Source organism: Anopheles bellator, chromosome 1, assembly GCF_943735745.2.
Source record: "Anopheles bellator chromosome 1, idAnoBellAS_SP24_06.2, whole genome shotgun sequence".
Classification (NCBI taxonomy): Eukaryota; Metazoa; Arthropoda; class Insecta; order Diptera; family Culicidae; genus Anopheles; species Anopheles bellator.
In genome coordinates this window covers 52,743,474-52,764,622 of record NC_071285.1, presented here as the reverse complement: position 1 = coordinate 52,764,622, position 21,149 = coordinate 52,743,474, and the positions used below count along the sequence as shown (strand labels likewise).

Sequence of the window (21,149 nt, the reverse complement as noted above, 5' to 3'; positions counted from 1 at the left end):
AACCACCGTAACGTGACGACATGACAAAGAGCGTCCCGGAACTGGAGTGCAAAATGAACAGAGCAAGAAACGCCAGAGCCGTGCCAAGTTTTTCGCTTTGAAAATGGAAGCCTAGAGGGCGGTGTTAAAAGATTTCCGGAGCGATTGGAGCGCGTAGCGAGAACAAAGCGAACCGTTTCATGCTGCACCGCTGTAACGCTGACCTCTGTCATTGGATTCGAGCCCGCTTCGGCACTTTGGGATTAATGGCGGAAAATTGGTGTTACTTGAGAATTTTCCGGCCGACTTGTGACGTTTTGAAAAGTCTTTTTTTGCCCCAAAGCTCAAGATGACAATACAACAAAAGGGAAGTAAAAACGGTGGCTGCCTTCTGGTCACCTTACGGGAAAACAGGAGCACCGCATATGTACCTTCCTTACGGGCCGGGCTTTCACCGGATTTAAAGCACGTTTTTGGATGGTGATTCAATCTGGGGTTTTTAAAGCCACCGTAAGCTTCGCATCATGATTTTCCCAGTTTTATTTGATTTTCTCCAATAACATTATACCGAACGATTTTGTTTGAGTTGGTAAGTGAGTTCCACGGAGACGGAGATGCGTCGTGTCGGGAAGAACCAACATGAAAGAGATCGCATATCGACTTACGTTTAATTTCAAGTGCACCACATGCTGGGTTCTCGGTAAAAGTTTCACTGCTTCGCAAGCATGCTGCTCGTCCATTCCTGTTTCTTTCATGTGCTCTACAAAGCGACTTTTTTGCGTTACGCTGAATTTACTGTCCGTGTCTTTCCAAAAGTTGGTTCGATCAAGCGGTTTGTTTGATGATTTCGCGCTCCTTGGTGTTTCACATTTTTCACAGTCTCATCGACGGTATGTTTTAGGTTTGATTAAACGTATTATGTGGGGCCGTTGTGTACATAATACGAGATAACAAACCAAATTATGCTCGCGTTACGGTCGTACGCTGGGGCTCGGCATCGCTCGCTTGATGATGAACAACCTGGACATCGATTTGGTGTATGTATCCTTTAAAATTTGATGGAATGGTGTCATCAATTTCCGGCGTCAAGAAGCGTCACCCTGTTTCGGTGTTGCTGACAGAGCGTAAGTAAATACGGTGGAGGCGCATGGTTGTTCACGGTAGAAAAATGAAGGATATAAATCCGTTTCCAAAAGTTATGCTTGTTTTAAGATTGTTTTCATATTACGATGTACACAATTTTACGGTATATTTCATTGTAACGTTGTATCACAGTTCAGCGAATAGTTAATCAAAGGAAAAGGAAGAGAAAGGTGATTATTATAGTTATGTTTCTAGATTAAAAAAAATGAATGGCTACAGTAAACGTATTATTGTGTAAATTACAATAAATCAAAACTTGATCACCATTATCGGCCAGCTAAGTGAGTGTTTTGCCACGAGGATTAATTCGAAAAAGGACGCGTGACGGAATTCACAGATAATGGCGGAACACAACAAACCACCTATATCCCAAATTGCATTCACAGTTGCATTCCCCGTTCACCAATTGTAATCCAATTTCGATTACGATTCATAATCAGTCTCGGAGAGCCTACCGCCTGCGGGCTTACCGACGGTGATTAAAATGCAGATGAGCGAAAAGCAACGGAAGGCACAAAAAAGCTCACTCGTCATTAGCATACCGATCACAAACAAGCGACAGCTCGGCACGTTTATCGGGACCAACCCGGGGCAGGCTTGTGTCGTCGGATTTTTTCTGGGCAGAGTGACAGTGAAGAAAACAACAGTCCCATCGAATGGGAGGTTGACAAAAAAGGACTCTATTCCATTCCGGGGCCGGTCGGGGATCGATAAATAATTTAAAATGCAAAAACAATCATTCATCCGTCCCTGTTGCCGTATCGATTGCGGAGCTTGTTTCTACTGTTGGTCTAGAAGGACCAAACAAACACGCAAAAGAGGGCAAGGATTGAGCAGGCCTCCGCCATGGCTTTACAACGTTTTGTTTGCCTTCCGTCCGGGAGAAAGAAAATGGGAACCCACGGATTGTTGCATGAAATGATTAAATGTAGCTTAACGTTAGCTTGCCTCGTTGTGAAGTGAAGAAATCTCCAAGAGGGTTGAATGGAAAATTGATTCCCGTGCCGAACACGGTGCGTTGTTTTTTAGCTTCGACCGATCCCGCTGTCAGGGTGTTTTAACAAAATCTTCCATCAGACTCAGACTCATTTGCAAAGTTCGGTTCATGTGCTTATGTTTCGCTCTTGGCTCGAAAACCGCCGCCAGCTTCGCATAATTTGTCTGCACACGCTGGAGTATGTGGAGTAATTGAGTTAAATTCGGTTATGTATCTTTCGGTGCTGGGTAGAGAGCTGAAAATCGAAAAAAGATTGTGGTTTTCGTAGAAACACCACAAAGCCACACACCGACCCGACAGCGAACTGTTTTGATAAACGACCAACAATCTTTTACAAAGTTGTTCGGCGGTTTCACATAATTTATGCATACACTTTTATGTGTTCGGTTGTTCCAAGAAGGTGGAGACTTTTGAGCTTTCTCCAGAGTTTAGAAGGCATCACCACTCCACGGTAAACTGCAGCACCCAGCCAACCGATTGATCAACTTGCGAACGGCAAAAACTGCGGAATAACAGTTTCCTCGGTGAGGTTCGCGGCGAGTCAAACATGAAAGTCGCCAAATGGCACCACTGCGTCGGAAATGGTGAAGTCAGACTCCTCGTTGGCGCAACGATGCCCAACGATAGTTGTGCTGCTGCGAACCGGGCATTCTAGGGGTTGCTTTCCACCGAACCCACATGTGAGGGTTATGTTTTAAAATGTAGCCTTCGAAGTGGGGCCAAAGCAGCACTGAAAGCATAACGACAACGGAGCACATAATCTTACTGCCAGTCCGTGAGCGTTTTGGGTTTCCTGCAACAAAAAATAAAGGCGCAGGCGGGTTTGAAATTCGACTGTGTGAAGTGAAAAGTTCATTATGCAAATATAAACATCAACAGCGAGTGCCGCGAAACCGGGGTTTGAAACAAATGTTTCCTTTTCCCTTTCTTGGACCGCCAAACTTTGCACCGCGCGATGCTGTTACACTCTTCGCACTCACCGATGGCAGCAGATCGGCGCCTGTCAGAACGCTTATCGCGTCCGTGCTAAAGCGCTGACGATATGTGTACCGACACTCCGGCCCGAAGCACGGTGCCGCTCAGGACTCGGCACCTTCTTCGTGGCCATAAGTAGTTTCGGTAAGCACCCTTTACCTGCACCTGAAGTACTGGATGATGAGATGATTTTGTGATGCGCTCGACGCTGCACCACGGCACACGTTTGGTGACGGCCCGACCCAAGATGAAGTGCCGTATGTTGTCGTCAGCGTCAGCGATACACTCGAGCACAGCATTATGCATTAAAATTTCGTTCCTTCAATTTCGTTGCCCAGCCACTCTGGTTGACTTACATTTTTCATCAAAGCCACGGGCTTCATACGCCGAACCAAGCGGCGGACGAGATTCCGTACATTTTCCCACGCCAAAGTGGATTTGTGCATTACCCTCTCGAGCAGAGCATGTGCTACAGTACCGGCAACAGTACCGAAAGTAGCAAAACGGTTAGATTTTCAAGAGAGATTTGAATACGGCGAAAATGTGACATGCATCGGGCGAGTGAGAGTTAAATAGCTTGCCAATCCATCAAAAATTAGGTGGCTAGCATTGGAGTATTAGAAGACACTCAGAAGATGCTAAGTTTATTTAGAGCCAATAATGGGTATTTTTGACAAACCAGTTTTGCCACGGATTTGATGAATGCCTCCAACGATAGTTTGTGAATGGGCTGATAATAATAAGGAGAGTCTAGGAAACTTTAATAGATCAATTTTGGTCCCAGCAACGTAAAGGACAACGTACTGTACCGGGACAGTCAGAAACGTATTTCCATTCGCGGGGAGAATAAAGAATCGGGAAATTTATGGGAAACCCGTGCAAATTTCCACTTGAAAGCCTGCGAGTGTAATAGTTTCCGCAAGAAACTGCTCAGCATAATGTCTCAGCGGCGCGCCAAACTTTCAATCCTATTTCTTCGTTACTTCCGGCCCGTTACACACCACCGTCGCCATCGCCGCCGCCGGAACCTCGGCTCCAGATGGCGGGCGCAACGCATTAGCATCGGCAGAGCGACAGCCCTCGGCACCTAATCGAGCCACTGATTTATTCCATTTGCTCCTCCTCGGGTTTCAATCTTGGCGCGAAAATATTTTCCACCTGCACGCTCCATTTAACTCCGTGAAGAGATCACGAATTCGTCTTAACGCAGAGTGTCGAGAGCGCGGCAGAATAAATACATTACTTGTACCGTGACGACCGCTCCAACAGGATCTGGAGCTGGTGCATCGCAGCTGGCAAAAGCTTTTGCACGCGATGCAACGACGACGCTGATGACGCTGCGAAGAGCACTCGCCACCAGAGCCGTCAGGATTTGCGTCAAGAACTCTCGACCGAGAACATCTTCCCCGCCCCGAAGGGGGTTGATCAGCCCCGGCCCGGGGAAAGTGTGTATCATCGCTTCTCAATCTAAGCTCGCTCCAAAAACCTTGTGACATATCAGGGGCCGTCGACGTCACCCGGAGCCGAATGTGCCCGGGGAGCCTTGCACCCTCAAAAAAGCTATCAAATGCAGTGACATAATCGCCCGCCGGGCTGCCTGCCGGGCCGGCGGATGATGCTGATGACGATGATGATGCACTCGCTGGGTGATGTTGCTGCCTGGATGGCCAAAACATTATTCGCGGTCGGTGGGGCGGGTCGGTCGGCTTCAATTTATTTCCAACTAGTGCCATCTTGGACGCCGTGGTTCGCGCGAGTGGGGACAATATTTCGATAACAGTGAAAATGTTGCCCCACTTTATCATGTAAATTGAGAAGATTAACATTTTCACGGCACCCACTTCGCGGGCACGGGGACCTGGTTATCGTTTCCGGTTGGGCGCATTTTCGCCGTCGCCAAGATGGATGTTGCTGGTTTTGTGCCGTTCTCGGAGTTTCCACGATACTCGGCGGTCTCGGGATGAGGTGGTAGTTTCAATTTTGATGAATGTGCTGTAAAAGTCAAGCCCGATCTAAGCCATGGACTCGCACCGGAAACGGCCGTGACTCTGGTGGTGCCACCTCCCTTTGGTGCTTCATGTTTTCGGCGAAACAGACATCGTCGTTAGACAGTCCATTGAAGTCGTTGTTTCGAGCGGATGAATTAATGTCTGACAGAGACGCCGGCGCCATCGGCCGTGTTCGGTGATGGTAAAGTGATTTATCTTCGCCATCTTCACCGATTGATTGGTGATAATTCTATCCTTTCATTCATGACGGTTAGCGAACACACCCAAACACTGAGCCTCCGTCATGGTTCATCCCTTTCCGGTATGCTTAATTATGAGACGCTGCAGGGCGAAGCGTATCGATTGCCGCCACCGGCGTCGGGTTTTGAATGGCTTTAATGCTTTCGACTGTTGATTAATCAATTCGCATTCAATCATGTCCCCCGGTAGCGCAAATTCCGCCGGGCGCCGGCGGATTGTGCCGACTTTATGGTGAAGATAAAATCGGCCGAACGCTTGCCGGGTTGGGATTCGCGGAATTACCATCTCTCGTTTACACCGTGACAGTAATTTCCGGTTCATCATCCGGGCCCTTTGATGAATGCTGCTAACGCTCGGAGTTGTCCGTTTATGTTGCGCTTCATTTGCGCCAGAGCAATTCGAAGCAAATTCCGATTTGGATACATCAGTCGGCGGAATGTTTCCAGTCGGGATGACAAATTATCCGCTTCAGTTGCTCCGACCCCGGTATGGAGGTTCTGCTCAATGTTGGGAATGCAAAGAGTTTGAAATCAAAATACCGTTAAAGAGGGTTCTCACTCCCATTCTGGAAGGTTGATCAACACACAGTTTAGTTAAACAAATAAGCTATGGTCATATGAACGCAGTCCCGGCTGATTGACCTGTTGATGGAGGTTATTGTTGAATATTGTTGTGCAAACAAACTTTACTGTGGGGACGATGGGAGAGTAAAGTCGACTGGACTATACGTGGACATGGCCAACGATCGTAAATAACCAGTCACGTATTAATGTTTCTGCTTTATTTATTTGATTGTCACATGAAGGAGCCTGATTTATGCCTCTCGGCAAGTCTCTCGTTTAATGTATTGTAACAGTACAAAATAATCTCATTTGTCTAGGAGCTTGAAAACCAAAATTGGGCCCGATATCTCGACGACTGAGTCCAGGCATGACGACCGGGCATATGCTTGATGCGTGGCCACTCTGGCTGACTGTAATTAACACTGGATTTCCATAGAGACGAATGGTTCTATTTTTGAAGTGGAAATCATTTTGAAAGGTTGCTTATTGCGAATCCGGGTGGTTCTCGATATTTCCATGCACACAATTGCATCGTGCGATTGACCGGAATCGTGCGATGAAAGTAGGTCAAAATGTTTTCGCTTTCCATTGAAAGTTGATGAGCACACCAAACAAACGAATTGCTGAAACGTATCATTCCCGCAGGAATGGATACCGCTCGTATAGCCGGTACCGAAACTGCAACCGAATTTGGTGGTTTAAAAAATACTGCGTCGGTAACTCACAATTCATGGCGCCCGTTTGGGATCCTCCACATTTGCGGAAAGTCTCCAAAAATCACCCGGAAACAGGAAACTGTGCCAAACGCGCAGACCAACTCCGAGCTGCACGAGCTGCATTAAATATTAATTTTCTCGTTCTGTTTGCATCAACTCACGGGACCGCAAGTAGCTGCGGAGTTCGTTTCATTTCATTGGAAAAAAATGTTACCGAAACGTTTACCATTTAGCGACGGAACTAGTATGTTGTAAATATGTCAGGCCCCGTGCCAAGTGTGTCGTGTGCATAATTGTGCCATGAAATACTCTCACTCGCGCAAGGGACTTGCTGTCAGGGAGCCGTGGACTTTTGCGCGATCGCAACCGCAGCGACACTCAAGAGCTGAATGGTTTTGCTACCGAAAAACACGTGAAAAATATCAAAAAAGGGAAGGAAATTTAAAATATTTCTTCAGCCGTTTATTCGTACGATGGAAACGGAAAACTTATCAGTGGCTGGGAAGCTTTTGTTTAACGCAACAGCAAAACAAGGGAATCCTTGTACGGTGGTTGAGAAAATGGCCTTAATAGTCAAGTACCTGCTGATGGTGCCTATGAATCGTAATTATCAAAACTGGTAATTGCAAAGCTCGCACCTTGAAGAGCTTTTCTGAGATAGTTGAAACTAATTGGCGTCAAGTCAGCCACTTGTATTCCATTGTTGGTACGAGAGAAGATGGCGTTAAATGGCAGGGAACAGCGCTGGGAAGAAGCAACTCAAGCTTGATTTTAGTCCATTATGCAATGCGAAGAAAGCTATCGATTCAACTTTTAAAAGACGATTACGTAAATAATAATGCATGCAAAGCATTGACTGCATTATTTATTACCAGAATAATAATAAAACTTACTAAATGCATATTTAGCTAAACTTCAAATTTTAGCTAACCCAATAGAAAAAAGGATTTCATGAAACTTAAATAACTTTCATCGACGTGAGTTCTTCATTTCCTACGTAATTTTTTATGCTGTTGACTTGCTTGAAAAATCGAAGGGAATGCTAAGATCTTTATCATTTTTGAGTTACGCTCTTGACCATGGCCAGTGAAAAATATGTTATTTTGCCAAATTATTGATATTACAATATGTAGAAACACTATGCCCATGTGAAGAAACATTGAAAAGCAAGACATTTGGGCAAACCCGTTGTCTGTTGGCTCACAAATTATTCCAATTCACCGAATGAAACCACAAAATTGAATACAGCACTCTAAACGACGGGAACCCCCAACAGCAACCATTCGAAACTTCCCGATCTTCGCGCCGCTGCGGCGTTCTTTTGCCAGCCCTCGTTCAGTTCACGCCGTTCAACTGGCGGTGATGTCACTCTGTTTGCCGCGGCCAACATTCCAACCGGCGTATCGGTGACCACGGTTTGACGATTCCGTGTGCGCGAAATTAAATATGCAAAAGATCCCTCGCTTCGGCTTTTGTGGCGAACTTTATTTTTATGCCACCACAGGCGGACCGGGCAGCGCGGAGCATAGAAAAATAGGGTTTGATGACGAACGCGGTAAAAACGATCCACCCAGTGGTTCACGGGTTGTCCTTTGGCCGCCGGTGACCGAATGGTGACCGTTTTGAGGTTTAAACAAATGTCTCCCCTGTGGTCGGGGTCGGGACTAGCGTGTTCGGGCGATGTAAAGGAACACACGGTGGCCCGTGCCAGGACCTCCTGGCCTTCAGGGACCTTCGTGCCACCCCGAAACCACCACGGGGAAAGCCACAGCTTAATGCATCCCTACCATCGTCGGCGTAGTTTGCCTTTGTCCCTTCCGGCTAAAAGGATTTCCCGCTTTCGCCCAATGACCTTTTCCCTTTGTGGAGTCGCATGACTAATGAGCGGCAAGCGGGACAGGTAGCACCCGGAGGATTGTGGAGGGGGGGAGGGCCAGCAAATACGGGACCGACCCCGTGAACCAAACGTGACGTAAACTGGTGTGGTTTCCGTGAGCGAAAGAGTGATGGCAAGCGCCACCGTCCGAAGTAGGCCAATCCACGGAGGCGGCATGCCCCTTTCGCACCTTGCCCCCGGGCTAACCTATGGCCCAGTGGTCGGTTTTAGTGGCCCCGTGTATGTGAGGTAACCGACGGTGAGATTATTAGTTTTATTGATTTTCGTAAGCCTCGCCGCTTTGTGTGGTGTGGCCCCTGGCGGTACTCGACACCGGCTTTGGGGCAATCCAATAAACCAATCAAACCCGATCCGGCCGGGCGAAGGCGCAACTCCCTGTTCCGCAAATAGTGTCGGCCCGGCGGTGCAGGCTCGGAGTGCCAATCGTGGTTCGAAATATGCTTCCGGTAAAATCTAATAAAAATGGGAGTTCCGAATCCATCGGTCCGAAATAACTGTTGGACTTCCGCTTCCGCGGTTGAACCGATTGAAAGAGAACGTTAAACTTTGGCACTGTTCCCTGGAAACTCTATCCCTGGAAAAGAGGATAATATTAGGGCTAGAGCCCCGATTAGAAAGCTTTGCCATCGAAATGAATGCAAGAAGCATCCGTTTTCGTAGCAGTAGCACGTTATTTGCACAGCGTGTCAGACCGCGGCCACGACCACGGGCGATCGGGTTTCTGTTTTAACGAGGGTCCAGCGCAGCGTAACCTCATCTCTGTAAATTAGATCAAGGATTGACCTCGGTTTGACACGGGTGAAATGCGGTACCCATGCCGCCAGCACCGAAAACGTGATCCCGAACCGTCGGTAATCCTAATGAAGCGAGCCGTCGAATGTTAATCGTACCCGTGATGGGCCCCGGGCACAACATGGCCGAGGGCTCTGCTCTGTGAACTAGTGGCTTTCGATGAAATTGGACTCTACCGGCGGCTTTCGATGGGATTACCCGTGCAAAGGCAAAAGTAGAAAAAGTTTCAGGTCAATGTTACAAAAAATAAAAAATAAAATAAAGCAGATTGAGCCGAGTTTAATCGGCCAGCGGGAGCTTACCGGCGTGAGCTTCCCGGCCGTGGCCGAAGGAATCGATAAAACTGCAACCATCGACGGAGCGTGCCGAAGGCGGCAACGGCGGCTAATGGGGTGGCTTTCGAACCAGGGTCGGTTCGAAACCTGGGGGCAGCCGGAAATTGTGTGTCCCTTCCGTACCCGGGTGCAGCCTGACCCCTGCGGGCAGTGCTGCGAACACGGAAACAACATCGAAAAATGGGCGGGGGGAAATGGCCGGAAAAAGGTTGACTGGCAAGAAATTGATGGTGATTTATTTTATTTTCAGTAAAATCCGAATCCGACCGTGCCGCGGTGCGCGGAGATTGGCAGTTGATTACGTCGGAAAGTGTCGACGATGTTCGCTTCGCCGGCTGCAATTTTCCCCCCACGGCTGTGAAGGCTCCGTCTTGGAACTTTCTTAGCGGTCGGTCTATCGATCGAATGGCGCTGCCGGGAACGGCGCAGGTGTTGAAATGAGCGACACATTATCGTCGATTTAGAATTGAAAGACGATAGAGATTGGGTTGGGTAGATAGCAAACTTTGCCGGTTTAACGACATCCGGAAGAAAGCTGCTGTATAAAGTTAAGCAACACGAAGATGGGATATAAGGTTTTTGTGTGCCGTTCCGTTCGCGAAAAGACTTTCGCAAAGTTTGTTCACTTTTTAAACTCGTGTTCGAGTTCAATTGAGCTTTATTTGTGACCGTGAAGTGGCCTACGTCTAAGCTTTTAGGGATGGAAATCTAAATTCTTCACAAAATTGTCTATCAACCTTGGCTTCGGTTGCCTGTTGAAAAGTCCGATAGTGTTTGATACGATTTGTTTGAACACTCAAAACATTAACAAATTCAAAAACATTAAAACCCGATTTACGCCTGAAGGTATGCAATTCCATGAGTTATTTTTTATTATGTGCCAACTTGTAGTCCTTTTCCCGGCTTTTTTGCAGCTACCAGTTCAGATTGGCCAATAATTGCTCAGACGAGCCTGAAAATGGAGCAGAATGAATGATTGAATAACAGTGTCCGATAGGCTAAGTGATGTTCTTTAGAAACGTGTCCATAGGGTATAAATCCACCGAAACACCGAACGCCCAGAATAGCTCCACGGACCCTACGCGGACGTGGATTTTGTTTATTTTCACGCGCTACAAAAAGAATTATGGCCACGTTCCCTACGTTACACTCACGCGCTCCCGTTATCGATTGTCAGCGAAAATTAAACATGCCGCCCAGTAATGGCCGTTCGATGAATCAGCGTTTATTTATGGGCACGCAACGGGGCTAGGGGCTTATCGTGTGCTCTCCTTTCCCACGGCTGCACCGGTGGAGGGTCTACTATTTTTTTCCCCACCAGGTGAAACATAAAGCAACCAGCTGGTTGCTGTGGACAATATGGCCCCGGGGATGGAAACCCACTGTGTCAGCACTTTCGATAGCGCTTGGTTTGGCTCCGATGCAATGGCATCTTCGGAGGGGCTGCAAAATGGCATCAGTGTGCACCTGCAGTATGTGCTGGCTCAGCAGAGATACCATGTTTTTTTGCTGCTGTCCGAGTTTGCGGTGGCACGACCATCGGCCAGGAGACCAAGGCGATAAGTGCATCTTAATGGACTTTATTTATAGTCAACCGATCGCCAGAGCAATTGTTCGCATGATTGATGTTTTGTGTAGTGAAACCGTTGCGAAACGGGCGAGCTTTCAAGGGGACACATACAGTGGGTCAGTACCTTGGCAATGGAGCTCCCAAGGTTGGGAAGAAATCTCGACGTGCACGTCGTGTGATGTGCGGTCATCCGTAAGTTTACACTTCAGTGGGCAAGCGAATCGATCTTGTTGTTTTGTGTGCATTTTATCCTAAACGCCGAAGCGCACGAGTCTTTATTGTTGAACCAACGTTCGAAAAGAGGCTGCAAAGGGGCTGGTGCGTTGGTCCGATTGGCGACTAAGCAGGAGCCTTGGCTTAAACCTGTGGGTCCTCAATCTTGCCGGCGAACAACATTGTGCCCTGAGTTTCGTCCTCGATGAAGAAAATGAACGGTCGGTTGGCGGTGAAAACGTGAACCCCATCGCCACCGAACTTGTTGACCAGCTGGATTTCTGTGGGTAGACAAAACAATGGTAAAACGCCGGTACTTAGAGGGATCGCTTCTGGTATTAGGGTCGCTATTGGCGTGTTTACCTGTTGCTGCGTAGGCTTCGCTGCCCAGTTCGTTGATGGTGATGCCAGCCTTTTGGAAGATCCTCGACACGCGCACCTCATTCCGAGCTCCAACGCCTCGGGCAAGCAGAGGCAGCGATGCGCGTTGGGAGAAAATTTCACGAATGCCCATCTAGAGATTGCAGGAAAATTAGATCGATCCATTTGCGATGGTTCTGGCGTCACTTACATGCTGGAGGGGTTCGTTCAGTTGTTCGCTGAAATCGATCTTGAACTTTGGAATGGTCACGTTGACCTCGCGCTCTTCCATGTACCAGAGGGCAACGTGCAGAGCCTCGTTGGTCATGCGCTCCAGAACCTCTGTCACCGAGGTGTCCTGGTCCGGGAGGATGAAGAACATGGCCAGCTTATCACCACGGTACGGTAGCCGCAGAAGCTGCGCCTTGAGCGCGTCCGAATGATCGTAGTAGAACTGGCCGTTCTGCTCCATGTACTGCGCAGTCGAGGGCTTTCCTTGGCTCCGGTGGAATGGCTGAACGTTGTTGGGAATCTCCGGGAACGGGTACGACCACAGGCCTTTGAAGTAGATCACGTTGATGAGCGTGATGACGGCCCCCTCGAGCGCGTCTGGCGAGACGATCTCCGTTAGCCGCCCGTGAGTCGACTTCGACACCCAGTTGTTGATGGTACCGGCCGCCTCAGAGGGGTTCGCGTACGACACCTTCTCGACCGAGGCATCGTAATGCTCCTTCGCGATCTGCACGTACTTGTTGATCACCTCGATGAAGTCGTCCACGAAGAAGTTGGTGGCGATGTTCAGATCGAAGTCTTTGTTCTGTCGCTGAGCCGATGCAAGCAGCTCCTTGTAGAAGGAGCGCGTTTGAGGGATGTCGTTGCGAATGACCACTCCCAGCTCGCGCCTCGTGGCCGAAGACGAGTTACCGAAGTTCGTGTCGGACGCCTCGTAGATGAGGGTGAGCAGGATTTTCACCGAAAACGGCGACACGATGACGTTCGTTGTTTGAGGTCGGAATATTTCCTACACGACGATTGTAGAGGGAATAAAACGGTCCTGGGTGCGTGAATAATGGATCACCACAAACGACCGACTTCTCTGGGCTTTATGTACCTTCAGAAACTGCAAATCGAACTCCACATCTCGTTTGCTCTGGTATGGCCCACGTGGGTATTGTTGAGCGTTTGTGTCAAGAAGTAAAAGTGCCGAATCTAAAACAAATGGAAAAGTAGACATTTTTACACACTTCCGGTGGAATATGTAATGCGGGAATAAGGAAAACTGGATAGAAATGTTGCTTCTAGCAGGGTCACGGTTGTGACCTCCAATGTTCCTAGCTTTTTCGTAAGCGAAAGATTCCACTATCGATCCACTCGGCCGTAATAAAGCAATTCCAGTTAAACTCGTTTCTAGCCGCCGCAGCGATTTGACTTCTGCTTCTGCAGCTTGAACTCTAGGCCAATCGAATCATTTGCACCGGTCGTTCCATGTTGAGCAAAGCGTTGTTTGGCTATACGAACTCTAGGGAAGGAACCGGGAAATACCGGTATTATCAGTATCGGTTAACGGGAATCCCAGGCTGGCCGCGCTCACGTACACCATCAACCATGTGGGTTGAATTGTTAGTTTTGCGTATATTTTTTTGGTCCGCCTGACCGCTACATGACATCGATCGTCGTTAATGTTCTTCATGGCACTGTTGAGAATTTGATCTGCCGATCATTGCAAAACGAGATTGACCACCTTTTGCGGTTCGTTTTCCATCGCTTGTGGCCACTGCCAAATGATGTCACTTCGTAATGGACGAACACCGGGCAAATGCAGCACTGCACAGGAATTCGACACAGTTGTATCTTCGGGCAACGAGTTCTGGTAGAGAAGCAAAAGACTTTGCGCGTATTTGTATTAACCAACGCGTTGGAAGCGCTGCCCAGCACGAATCTTTGGTGTGGTGGTTTGATTTGATGAACAGTTTTACCAGCGATCATCGCGACCTTCGCCAGCGAGGGTCACGCAAATAGGGAATTCTCACACCACAAGTAGGTGCTCTGGTTGGGTGGCTGATGTTCTTATCTGTAAGTTATCGCTACCAGCTCCTGGGAATGGCTGGCTGCATGGAATGCTTTAAATCCGGCGATCGATTAATTAAAAGTATGTTCTCGGTGTTACAAACGAATCTCTGGGTGTTCTCTGAGCATGATCACTTACAGCACAGTATCGCGAAGCTTAACTTAAGCATGGCTGAGCAAACCCGCACGGGAAAACACTGAACGAACTGCACAACGTGACGGCCGAGTCGAATCTGGTTGCGCGATCGCGCAGATCATCTGCTTGGGGTCGCGATCGTTCCGATTCTACAGTGTATTGGTTGCCACTTTGTGACCGAATACCGGTTAAGTGAGCGACCAAACGTTGTGGATGCGCTGTTTCCTCCGTTTGATGACAAACCGGTTTCAAGATCAACGATGGCTTCCCTGAGAGACGACGATCACGTCTCAAGCGGAGTGAAGCGTGAACTAAGGAGTGTTCATCCGGTATAATAAACGTCTCGCGACAAACAAATCGGGTTTTCACAAACAGACAAAAGAGAAGCAAATATTTGGCTAGTTTTGACACGTTTTTATTTGCCGCACCATTTGGTCACTTTACGAAGCCGGATCTTCGACTTTCCCGGCGAACAGCCAATTGCCGTTGCTTTCGTCGTAGATCGTGAACAGGAACGGACGGTTCGCGATAAACTTGGTCGGTTCGTTGAGGATTGTGAACACGAGGGATCCTTCGGTGGCTGCTGTGGCTTCCGTTCCCTGCTCGTCCACCAGGATGCAGCTTTTCTGCAGTATCGTGCTGACCTTTAGGGGAGTAGCATTGCCGCGTGAAATTAGCGTGAGTTCGGCCTGATCGGTAAACACTCGACCGAGTCCGACATTTTGCAGGCATTCCCGAAGCGAGCTTGCGTAGCGGATGGTAAACTTAGGCAGTTCAACTTCGATCTCTTCCTCTTCCAGCCGGGCCAGTTCCTGGTGGACGGATGCTGCCGTTAGTCGCTGCAGCAGCTGGCCAAGCGTCACCTGTTCGTCCGGAAGTATGACGATCATCGACAGGTGGTTCGCGTGGTACGGCAATCGGAGAAACTGAGCCCCCAGCTGTTCCGAACGCCGATAATGGAAGACGTGATCGCGCTGTTTCATGAAGGTGGCCTTTCCGGTGCCTTGCCGACCGGGAGTGTGGAATGGTCGCTCAGCGGTAGCATTCAGTTGAAACGGTACCGACCAGCTTCCCTTAAAGTAGATCGTATTGATCAACAGCAACAGTGTGTCACGTAGCGCATCCGATCGCACCACGTCCTCGATCAGTCCGCCAGTATTCTGCGCGATCCATCGATTGATCTGTGATGCGGCACTGATAGCGTCACCGAAATCGACAGCCTCCGTTGTCGCATTGTAATGAGCGCCAATGATGCTGAGGAACTTTTGCTTCACCTCAATCGAGCTGTCGTGGTAGACGCGATCGGCTATCAGCAGACCACTGCCTTGCTGACTCTTGTACCGTAGCAGATCGTCACTCAGTTTGCCAATGGCCTGCGGGTTCTCACCGCTCAGTGTTCGATAGAGATCGCGCTGTGTTTCGGAAAGTGTACCACTGCCTTCATACAGCAACGCCAGCATCGCCTTGATCGAGATCGGCGACAGCAGCGCGTTTCCCGGAGACTTTTGTAGGACTTCCTGTTTGCGAGATCACGATACTCGGATTTAGAAGAAAAATCACGTCAGAATGACTGAACGTACCTTTATCAAGTCCCAGTCGAACTGATCGTTCCATGTTCCGGCGAATGGTTCGTAGGCGGAGGCGAATCGATTCTTGATAAATTTCCTCTGTGCTGCTGCGCTGGCCACTGAAACGAACGATGTGAAAGATGACACGGAACATCGGGCTAGGACACATTGGGTGTCAAACAAATCCATTAAACGTACGCGTTAATAGCAGGCAACAAACCAACCCCCGTCCGCGAAGAGAAGCCATATCCGACCGAATGCTTTGATTTGCAAATGACTACTGATACGGAACAATCGGGCTTCCTGATACAGTTATTCACTGGGTGAGTTCCCGCTGGGGATGAACTACCCCGGGGTGAGAAATAGAGAGTCGTGACACCGTGCCGTGATCTCAGAGAGCAAGCATCGTGATGCGGGAACCAATATGATCACATCAGGCGTAAGACAAGTGCTGTTGATAATCAAGAGTCGAACCGCCGTCCAAAACGAACCAAAACATGGCCGGTAACGACAATTGCCTTTATTTGAACGGTTAAGTCTGAGCAATGACACTCTATGGCCGATAAGTAACTGCATAAACATCGTCCTTAACGTGGCACAGCTGGCGCAACAAGTTTGTCTCAGTTTCTGTATAGTTTGGCATCTGAATAGAATTGATCAGAGTTGTCAGACCAATAGCGAAATAATCTTTTGGTCCGGTTTTGGAATGTCAGTCATGTAAAATCTACTCCTATGAACGACCATACTGTTCACTGGATGCAAACTATTTTTTAAAAATAACATTTACACGCCCTGATCCTGTTCACTCCTAGAAACTTCGCAGTGGTAGTCGTCAATACCTTATCGTACTGATTGATAAGCTGACAGAAAAACTGAAAATCCCCAGCTCACTTCCTACGAAACTGGTTGGAAAGTCCATGAGTACTTTGCAACAAAGATGCTTTCGTTTATTTTGTTCCCTATTAAACTTAGTCACTAAAGGAACGCAACGATTGTCGATTACTAACTCGCGAGTGGCATAATTCCGGGCGCTGTCCCAATTCGTGTCAGTCGTTTGTTCCTCGGCAATGCGAGCTGGCTGCTAATGGTTTTAACAACCCAACTCTAAGCGTCAACCCTGACGCATGCTGACTTGATTGTTGCTAAGTGGTTGGTTGGGACGCAGTGTTCCCGGTCGATGACTTACAGATATTATTCCAAGGTAAATGCTAACCTCAGCTTGCTAAATTTCACCCAAACTGCCTTTCTTATGAGCATTGCGAGGCCGTGGAATGGATTGGTTATCTTAAAGCTAGTACAGGCAAGACTCTCCTCCGCGCCGCATACTCCTCCGCGAACCCTCGCTATGTGGTCGTTCTTTGAGACGGATCCAGCACCTGTCCCACGAACAGGATTGTGCTGGTTTCCTCGTCGAGAATGTAGAACACGAACGGTCGGTTCGCTTCGAAGATGAACGGATCGCCATCGTAGCCGAATTTATTGACCAGTTGAATTTCTGTGAAGCGGAAAAGGAACGACGCATTAGTTTTCTAGCATGTCAATAAACATGGCTCGAGGTTAAAACGTTATCAATAGCTCAGCTTTCCAGGCTACAAGGGTGATAGTGGACGGTGGCCTGTTCTGAACAGCATCAATTCAGCACCGTACCTGTGGCGGCGAAGGCAAGCGTTCCCTTTTCGTTGATTTCAATGCCTACTTTCTGCAAAATCTTCGATACCTCCAGATCGCCAGTTTTCGAGGAGTTACTGAACGAAGAAAGCATCGGCAGCGAAGCGTTGCGTGAGAAAATTTCGCGAATTCCGAGCTGTAATCGGGAACATATTTGAGTAAGTGATTTAGTAAGCTGCCCATCGGCAGTCCAACTTACGCTTTGCATCGCCTCGTTCATGAGTGTGCCAAAGTTGAACTTGAATTTTGGTATAATTACAGTCACCTCTTCCCGCACGAATCGCTTGGCGACAGAGTCGAGCATTTTGGATGACAGGCTGGCGGCAACGGTTGCCAAGGTAACGTTCGGGTGGGGCAGCACCATATTCATGCTAAACTGACGGCCCTTGTACGGGAGCCGCAGCACTTGCGCACCCAATTCCGTGTGGTCGGTATAGTCGTACAGGTCTGTCTGGTGCATAAACTGTACCGCGACACTGGCGTTGGGCCCGATGTGGAACTCCCGGTCGTGCGTATGCTCGTCAAGGAACGAGTTCTTCCAGGATGCCTTCAAAAACAGTACGTTCGCCAAGATAAGCATTGACCCGTGGATGGTATCTGCGAGTGGAGATGCACGGGAATGGTGATCGAATTTAGGCGATCCGAACAGTGTTACTGGAGCACATTTTTACCTTCTTTTACCAGGTCACGGATGTGTCCCTGTGTCACCTTCTCGCACCACTGATTAATCCGATCGGCCGCCGCCCGTGTCTCGTTGAACGACAGCCACTCGAGCGAGGTACGGTACGTACGCTCGAGCCGCTCCCTGTACTGTGGGTTAAGCTTTCCGTGTGATTTGTCCAGAAACACCCGGGTGCCGATATCGAAATCGTAATCCCCGTTCGTTTTCTACCGTTCGGTGGTGGAGGACATGAAAAAGATTCACGATAGATGAGTGGCCCGCGGGTCGCGATTGAGGGTTGTGCCTTCGCCGATTACCGTGGATGCTTCCAGAAATTGGCCGTAGAAGTCACGCGTTTGGTTTAGATTCCGCTCACCCAGAACGGCCTCGAGCTCGTGGCGTGTTTGCGAGCCCACTTCGCTGGCTTCGTACAGCAGCGTCATCAGCAGTTTGAGTGAAAACGGTGAAAACACCACATTGGAGTCCTCGTGTCGGAACACTTCCTATTGCGAGAGGGCGACGGGTTCGAGATAAGCCGAGTACGGTGGGCTAGTTGGAGGCTGACACTATCAACCGTGCAAATATACCAACCCGAACCAGCTTCCAGTCGAAGTCATGCAGAGTGGCATCTCTTGGAGGGGGCCCTTGCTTTGTGGCACCGGCCGTGCACATTGACGCCGCCAGTATTAGCAATGCATCTGTAATGAAACCAACCGCGTCTCATATCAGTACAGTTCATCAGTACATAATGTTTGTCCCCGGGAACCGTGTGCACAAAGGTAAATGTTCCCGTCCTGTGGTACCCTTCCGGTTGTAAGGGTGTAATTTCCGTCGAAAAGGGGATTCTCTTAAAGTCCCGTTGGCGTACTAGATCTAGACCGTGCTGTGACCCGGTTCTGGGTCGAATTGCTGGACTGCAGCTCCATGTATTTTGATTTACTCGTCAGGCGCCCGTTTTGTTGCGCGGCCAATCGCAAGGCAAGCGACCCAATCGCGTGGTGTTTGGCGTAGTTGTAAACAAACAAAACTTCCCCAGCCGAGCTGCTACGGTGGTTTACCCGGACGCAGCGCTGAATAGGTTTTAAGAATGGACCTCCATTCGGCAAGGCATCTCGATTTGAGGGTGAACGTAAGCGGCGCTTCAATCTCCTAGCTGTACTAGTGAGGGCCACTTATCAGTGCGTTACGAAAGATGTTTTTGACATCTTCGGTTTGTTGAGCAACCGGTTCATCATCTCTTTCGAATCCCGCCACGCCAGACCATCGTAAATGGCCGAATCGTCTACGCTCATGCCGGAGCCCGGTTCCCCGAATAGTTGGTCCCTCCGGACGGTGCCGTTGACATCGGATAACCTGTTTAAGAAAACCTGTTACGGTTCGCGGTACACAGGGCGACTTTGAAGCCGGCAGCCCCGCCGACATTCGGCGTGTTCGTTTGTCATGCGATTTTTTGGGGCTTCCCCAGGGCCGTTTTGGGCACGCTTGACGGGAGAGGTCGCGCAACGCGCAAAAACCGTATCGGCCATGAAATCCGAGCCGCAGGTTCTGCGAGACTGGTGTCGCACCGTCACACGTCTTGACATTAGGCACGAGGAACTCATTAGTCACGACGCCTGGCTTCCGATCCGATACATAAACACTGCACTTGTCGGCGAAAGGGGGGAATTCGAGCCGGAAGGTACTTGCTGACGCTCTGACGTAGCACCGTGGGAGAGGCACAGATGGGAGCCGGGTACACGATTCGCGATTCGCTCACGATCGAGAAGGAATGCGAATGCTGGGCACGTAATTGAGTTCGTGGGCCACTGTGGGATGTGGGCTCGGCTAACGGTGATCTGTTTTGTGAGTAACTGCGTCGATTCTGGACGATCGTGGACAGCTTAGGTGTTTCGGAATTTCCGGCTAACACTTACACATTAGGCAGGTTGGGTGTAGCGAACGCAGCGGGACTACCATCCCGGGCCGGGCCATTGCTGTGGCCGAGCACTGTTTTTATTTACGTCTGCGCGCGAACTGCGATCACATCCGTACTGTTTCGTGTCCGCGCCAAACGCACACACCGTAACGGAGAGCCGCACACCTGGGGACCAGCTTGACCTTGCCGGCGAGATACGGCGATCGTGAAGGTGCGACTGAGCGAGGGGCAAAACCGAGCCATACGATCCTCTACGGCGCGCAAAACTCTACTGTCGGCCTGTTTTGCAGAACGAGCACCGCACAGGGTTAGTCGATCGTTCCGGCGATCGTTGAGCGAGCATCACGCGTGCGGATGAACCTCTGAGAGGAGCGCTGGGACACTCACGCAGCATTCTCACGTCGGAAGCAATCGGTGTGAATTGGTTATTCCACTATCGGTCATGCTGAGCGCAGATTTGAGACATGATCTCGCCGCTTGTTTGCTTCACTAATCAAACTGTGTCGTGGCCGTCTACGGAAAGATTACCAACCAGTCTGCCAGTGGAAGCGGTTGGGTCGTAATCGGCTTGACAGAATCCAATCACGGCTCCGTTGATGTCCTCTTCCGGATTACATCACCGGCTGGCAATGTTAATCCGGGCGGCCGGTCATAAATCTATCTTGGTAAAATACTCTTCAGGTACCTGCAGTTTAAAGCTCCACGGCACAGCCGAAGCCGGTGACGGTGCCCAGAACATGGCGCCAAGCGCCTGACGTCAAGAAGCAGCGGGGAGAGGGAATTCCCGGCAAACTGAACAAATATTGGCCAAACAACCCACAACCCTGAAAGTGGAGCGCCGCACCATTAGCAGCCTAATTTAAACTCCATTGTCCCATTAACCGACGCCATATGTAATCCGTTTCGATAGCGCAGCTGTCCACCGGGCGGGCCCGGTGCGGAGATTCCCAAAATCTGGCCCAAAGCCACACGGGTTTGTTGACGGACCCCAACCGCGCCCCTCCCCCAGGAAGATGTGTAGAATCTTGATGCCTGAGAGGTGTTACATCCGTCCGCCGGCAACACGGAACGGCCACTTCTTGTTTGACGCTGCAGTGCCGGAGGGGTAATAGTCGTGTTTTTATGGCTCCCGCCGGGAAGGTGCCAGCAGCACCGCAAGCCACCACGATTGTCGGTACGTGCTGAAGTAAAGTTCTGAGCCTGGAGTGTCCGTGTTCTAACATTTACTGTCCCAAGTAGTCACCAACCCGAACCTGGAGTCACAACGGAGAACATGCACTTCTCACAACTCTGACGGTTGACGTGCGTGTCGGAGTTGCTACCGTGCAGCTATGAAGTGGCTGAG

At 49.5% G+C, this 21,149-nt stretch overlaps 2 protein-coding genes across 2 annotated transcripts; both read right to left on the bottom strand.

Moving 5' to 3' along the window:
• Positions 1-11,441: 11,441 nt before the first annotated feature.
• Positions 11,442-15,828, bottom strand: LOC131215830 (uncharacterized). Its single transcript, XM_058210226.1, has 9 exons — positions 15,759-15,828; positions 15,573-15,679; positions 14,437-15,509; positions 14,146-14,161; positions 13,996-14,062; positions 12,901-12,998; positions 12,001-12,810; positions 11,793-11,943; positions 11,442-11,710 (listed from the first exon to the last, which is right to left on the bottom strand). The coding sequence occupies exons 1-9, from the start codon at positions 15,805-15,807 to the stop codon at positions 11,574-11,576; spliced, it is 2,508 nt and encodes an 835-aa protein (XP_058066209.1). The 5' UTR covers positions 15,808-15,828; the 3' UTR covers positions 11,442-11,573.
• Positions 15,829-16,012: 184 nt separating this feature from the next.
• Positions 16,013-20,051, bottom strand: LOC131216451 (serine protease inhibitor 2-like). The gene is made up of 7 exons (XM_058210946.1): positions 19,803-20,051; positions 18,481-18,587; positions 18,207-18,392; positions 17,900-18,116; positions 17,428-17,825; positions 17,208-17,364; positions 16,013-17,055 (listed from the first exon to the last, which is right to left on the bottom strand). Exons 1-7 carry the CDS (start codon positions 19,858-19,860, stop codon positions 16,904-16,906), a joined length of 1,275 nt encoding a protein of 424 aa, XP_058066929.1. The 5' UTR covers positions 19,861-20,051; the 3' UTR covers positions 16,013-16,903.
• Between the last annotated feature and the right edge of the window lie 1,098 nt (positions 20,052-21,149).